The 2,244-nt window shown below is 52.3% G+C and overlaps 1 protein-coding gene across 1 annotated transcript in view; it reads right to left on the reverse strand.

The window, feature by feature from the left end:
* Window positions 1–2,064, reverse strand: part of LOC114426798 (fer-1-like protein 6) — a 20,330-nt gene extending 18,266 nt beyond the window's left edge. The window contains 10 exon segments of the mRNA XM_028394439.1: window positions 509–597; window positions 688–753; window positions 755–817; window positions 898–1,063; window positions 1,147–1,196; window positions 1,198–1,318; window positions 1,390–1,517; window positions 1,574–1,729; window positions 1,805–1,933; window positions 2,032–2,064. Coding sequence (XP_028250240.1) covers window positions 509–597; window positions 688–753; window positions 755–817; window positions 898–1,063; window positions 1,147–1,196; window positions 1,198–1,318; window positions 1,390–1,517; window positions 1,574–1,729; window positions 1,805–1,933; window positions 2,032–2,064 — 1,001 coding nt within the window.
* Window positions 2,065–2,244: the final 180 nt, after the last annotated feature.

A 2,244-nucleotide genomic window follows, 5' to 3' on the forward strand; every position in this document is an offset into this window, starting at 1 on the left:
CACACACACACACACCCAAGACACACACACAGAACAGACACACAGGCACACACACACAGACACACACACACAGACACACACACACAGACACACACACACACAGACACACAACACACACCACCAGACAGGACACACAAGCCACACACACACACACACAGACAGACACAGACCACACACACACACAGAACACACACACACACACAGACACACACACACACCACACACACAGACACCACACACACACACACAGACACACACACACAGACAGACACACAGGCACACACACACACAGACACAGACACACACACACAGACAGACACACACACACACAGACACACACACACAGACACACACACACACAGACACACACACAGACACACACACACACAGACACACACACAGACACACACACACACAGACAGACACACACACACAGACACACACACACACACGTTTACGCGACAGTCAGTTCATTTAAATCATGAATGACAGGAAGTGAGAGTCTCACCCTTTTGGTTTTCGAGGAGAAATGTCCACCGATGGACCCGGGTGAGGCAGCTCCATGGGAAACATGTCTACCCACATCTGGACCTGACCCTGCCGGGCACACACACACACACGGAATAATCAGCACTGCCTGTCATGTCCGTTGGTTCAGCAGAAAGATGCAGTGATATGTTTGAAGACCTGATCCATTCCAGGCCGGGCCTTGTTGTACAGAGTTCTGGTCTCGATGTGTTCTGGTACCAGTCTTGCACCCCACAGCCGGGATCTCAGCCCAGCGGTGAAGGATCTTCAGAGACAGGTGCTCGTAGCACTCCAGCGGCTGGTCTGAGAGCAGGAACAGCTCGTCATCCATCGGGTTAGTTCAGATAATGCAGCTTGTGTCAGACACGCTGGCGCCTCTACCTTCGTCCATGAAGAGCGTCTTGCCGGCGAGACTTTGTCAGCCACAGTGATGCGTCCTGGTCTGAAGTGAGGACCGTCCACGCCTTTTTCTCTGCACATCTTGGACAGCAGCTCTGATGGCTTCAGGCAGTCCCTCCAGGGCGTTATACCCATCCTGACGGACAGTGACATGGACCGGTGAGTATTTCTGTCCAAACAGAGGAACATGATCAGAGCAGACCTACAGGCTGGACCTACAGGCTGTACTCTGTGGGGAGTCCACAGGTGGCTCTGTGTTGGCTGTAAAACACGGTTTTTCCAGTCGATCCGGGTCTCTCCAATCAGGTCGTCCCCTCCCACCAGTTCATAGTCGTAGATGAGTACTGAGAGCAGAGACTCCCGAGGAAAAGTCGCCTGAACCTCAAAGGACCTGAAAACAGAGAGAACAGTTTGAAGCAGCTGGACATGTTCAGGTCCGCTGGCTGTCAGCCAGGAGCCTACCTTCCAAAAACAGGGTTGAGCTGTTTGGGAATGTAGTTGTCTCTGTCCTTGATCTCATTTTTGCCGAGTCGAGGACAATGTAAGGGTCGGCCTTCCCATCCCGGGTCAGCAGGGTGCAGGTTAGACGCCTGAGGAGAGGCGGGATTCCACTTTAGAAGATACGTTAAACCTCTCAGAGCTGAGCTGAGCAGGACTCACAGAGAACGATGTAAACTCGGATGAGGACTTGGACTGGGGTGTTGGGAGGTATTCCTCTGCTGACTCTGAAGTGTCCGGCCTCCAAGGCTTCGTCCCAATCCTCCTCATCATCGTCAGTCAGCTTGTAGAGGCAGAATCGGCCCTGAGGAGCAGCGTGTAAACTGAGGAACGTTCCGGAGACACGGCAGCAGCACGGAGGACATTCAGACAGTCTCACCTTGAATTTACCGACAAACCTCTCCTCCGTCCCTCCGTCCTCCTCGCTGGCTTTCCCTCTGAACAGCTCGTACGTGTTCACCCAGTCATCGAACGGCCCAAACTCCGCCTCCAGCTCCTTGTTGTACAGCTGCAGACAGACGATCACACACCAACAAATACAAATGTGGTCAGCAGCGTCTTCAGCAGGAGGCTTCAGGACAGAAGTCACACTCAGTGTCAACGGACCAGGACCTTTGCTGTGAGGTCTGGTGATGTCATATTGTTAAAAATATGAAGCTGAAGGAATGTAAATAAAAACATAAAACGTTCTCCGAGTCCTGAGTCTGTCAGATTCTAGTCACATGACCCCCGTCGTCACACTCTGACACCAACGTTGTGTTTTTTTAGACCAATCAGGAAAGGGTTCACTTTGGTGGAGTCCCAGCGGCTAACTCATCT

The sequence above is a fragment of the Parambassis ranga genome, chromosome 21 (genome assembly GCF_900634625.1).
Source record: "Parambassis ranga chromosome 21, fParRan2.1, whole genome shotgun sequence".
In the NCBI taxonomy this organism is placed as follows: Eukaryota; Metazoa; Chordata; class Actinopteri; family Ambassidae; genus Parambassis; species Parambassis ranga.